Source organism: Neophocaena asiaeorientalis, unplaced genomic scaffold (assembly GCF_003031525.2).
Source record: "Neophocaena asiaeorientalis asiaeorientalis breed wild unplaced genomic scaffold, Neophocaena_asiaeorientalis_V1.1 scaffold5, whole genome shotgun sequence".
Classification (NCBI taxonomy): domain Eukaryota; kingdom Metazoa; phylum Chordata; class Mammalia; order Artiodactyla; family Phocoenidae; genus Neophocaena; species Neophocaena asiaeorientalis.
The window spans coordinates 4663332-4665903 of record NW_020174698.1 but is presented as its reverse complement, the minus strand read 5'-3'; the positions used below and the strand labels follow the sequence as shown (position 1 = coordinate 4665903).

Below are 2572 nucleotides of genomic sequence, written 5' to 3'. Positions count from 1 at the left end.
GCAGGCGGACTCTCAACCACTGCGCCACCAGGGAAGCCCCAAAATTTGTTCTTATTGGGAGTAAAATTACACAAAATTCAGTCTACTAGTGGAATCACATACACAATGTTTAACAACCCTATTTACCTTTTTGGTACAGTTGCTGAGGATACCCTTATCACACCATTGCATGAAGAATCTCAAATCAATAGTTTCTAGGGGGAAGATACAATTTCAAGAGTTGGGAAATGGAATCACCCACCCTGGATGATCCAGCTGGAACTGATACATTTCTTTTTATTTTTAGTGTCTGGGGTCTTTCATTTTATTAAAGAAGTTTTTAATAAATTTTCTTTCTCAACTGATAAGCATAATTTTTATTGTATATTATATGTCCTAAAATGAATGGGATGCTTAAAAACATGGAATAGTAAAGGATGTCAGTCAACTAAGAAAATGGTGATCCTTTATACACGAAAATAAAGATTTCATTTCCTTAGGAATAAAAACAGAGGGGAAAGTCCTACTTCGTGCTCATTAAATATATTGGGAAAGGATCCATTTCCAAGGCTTATTTCATAGTGATATGTGTTCAGTAATCACTTTAAGAAAAGTTCTATGTTTCAAAACCCATCTAAAGTGCACTTAATTAATCCTTATGTGATCTTTATGAAGAACCACCAGCAGTGTGAAAATACTGTAGTTTAACAAACCCTGTGTTTGTGGTGTGCCCATTATGGCATGTTGAAACAGAATTCTACTCTTAGTCTTTCATTTGATATCAAATTGGATGGGCTTTCTAGAACTGCTACTCTTCTGGGGAAATCAATATCGACTTATCTTTTAGAGTATACATGCTCTGTTTTATGATACCACTATAGTAAGACTTGCGCCCTTCAACAAAACTTGCAAGGATAGTTAAGGGGCATTTGACTCTCCCCACCCTAAAAAAACAAACAGACAAAGGAACAAAAAGATGTGGCTCAACAGGTGTTTAAATAAGGTATTGTCTACTTCATATCAGAAGAGAGGTAAGTTATTCAGCTAGCGAGGCCAGTGTTTGGGGTCAAATTCTTGGTTTACAAATTTAATGTCTGAGATGCTCCAGAAGGAGAAAATTTATACATCAATGACTTCAACAAAGTGTAATCCTCATATAACTTTACTTTCTTGGAGTTGTCCTTATTTTGGGGAAGAAAGGACTAATTTATGAAAATATAGACAACAGAATGGTTTTAAAGTTTTTATTGCTGTCATTTTTTTAAATTTCTAGCCGGAGTTAAAAGGCCAATGCCAAAATTAGCGTTAAAAATCAATTGCAGAATGTTGTGGAAATCAAACTTAGAAGTCAGAAATAAAATTATTGAGAAATGCTCTTTGAAATCCATCGTGCACATCGATTTTAACATCATCAAAGCCTTAACACAATGCCAGAGCAACTAGTTTTCATCTGCATCAAGAGACTTTTGGCAATGGTCAGCATTTTTGGATGAACTTTGATAAGCAACACTATATTTACCACGATGTTATGTCGTCGTGGAGAAGTGTCCAAATGTCGGTCAAGATCGAACAAAGATGTCCAGAAAACCTACCTACCTAATCATTCTGGTCATCTCATAATTTAAAAAAAAATTTTTTCCTATTCATAAAAACATCTGTGAACAGGCAACGACTCTACTCGGGCTCTTTCAAAGCAAAACTGTAGCTGTCGAATTGATTTTGTTTGCTATGAAAGTAAGTGAAAAGTTTTGCCACTTAATAGGGGGTTTTGCCTGGGTACTCCAGGTTTTGTAGGTTTTGCGGCTTCCTAAACGTCTCTCAGAATAGCAAGCTCCTAGCGATTCTTGGGGACCTTTCATTCATCTCTCGGGTAAGGTGGCTGACCCAGCCCGCGAGCCAGGAGGCTTCAGAATAGCCGAGATGTGGGAAGTTCTGAGATCCCCGACCCTCGATAGCAAGACAGCAAATGCTACAGCTCTCTGGTCCCTTCAACCCTGAGAGCTGTCTCGTTAGGCCCCCAAAGCCGGGGTCCCTCTCCTTTCCTGTGAGGGATGAAGGTGGGGTGCGTGGCAGGTGTGTACCTGGGGGATGTATTAAATGGGGCGCTGGGGACAGGAAAGTGCTCAGAGACGAAAAGCTGCCTGGGGTCACCGTGCTCAGCGTGAAACCTGGGCGCCGGAGGCTACAGAAGCGGACGGCGAAGGCAAACGGGTGCCGGGCAGGGGCGGCGGGGCGCGACGGCTTCCAGTCTCGGCCGGAGGGAAAGCCGGGTGGTCCGGGGTCGGGACCGGCCGGGGCGCGGCGGGGCGGCTCCGAGAGGGGACGCGCTTACCTGGAGGTAGGGCCGCCCGCGGAGCACGCCGCCCACGACGATGTCGGCCGCGGCCATGGTCCCGGTGGGCGAGAAGCCGAAGCCCACGTAGCCGGCGGTGCGCACCTCGAGGCGGAAGGCTAGCCGGCCGCCCCGCGGGCCCCAGCTCAGCCAGTACTTGCCCTCCGAGTCGAGGAGGGTGCGGTGCGGCAAGGGGCGGCCCGAGCCCCCCGCCGCCGCGCCGGGCAGCAGGCCGCACAGCAGGAGCAGCGGCCAGCGGCA

At 45.5% G+C, this 2572-nt stretch overlaps 1 protein-coding gene across 1 annotated transcript in view; it reads right to left on the bottom strand.

The window, feature by feature from the left end:
* Positions 1–2572, bottom strand: part of MOXD1 (monooxygenase DBH like 1) — an 83242-nt gene that overhangs the window by 78708 nt on the left and 1962 nt on the right. Inside the window, exon 2 of the mRNA XM_024759011.1 lies at positions 2312–2567. Coding sequence (XP_024614779.1) covers positions 2312–2567 — 256 coding nt within the window. The remainder of the gene's footprint in view (positions 1–2311; positions 2568–2572) is intronic.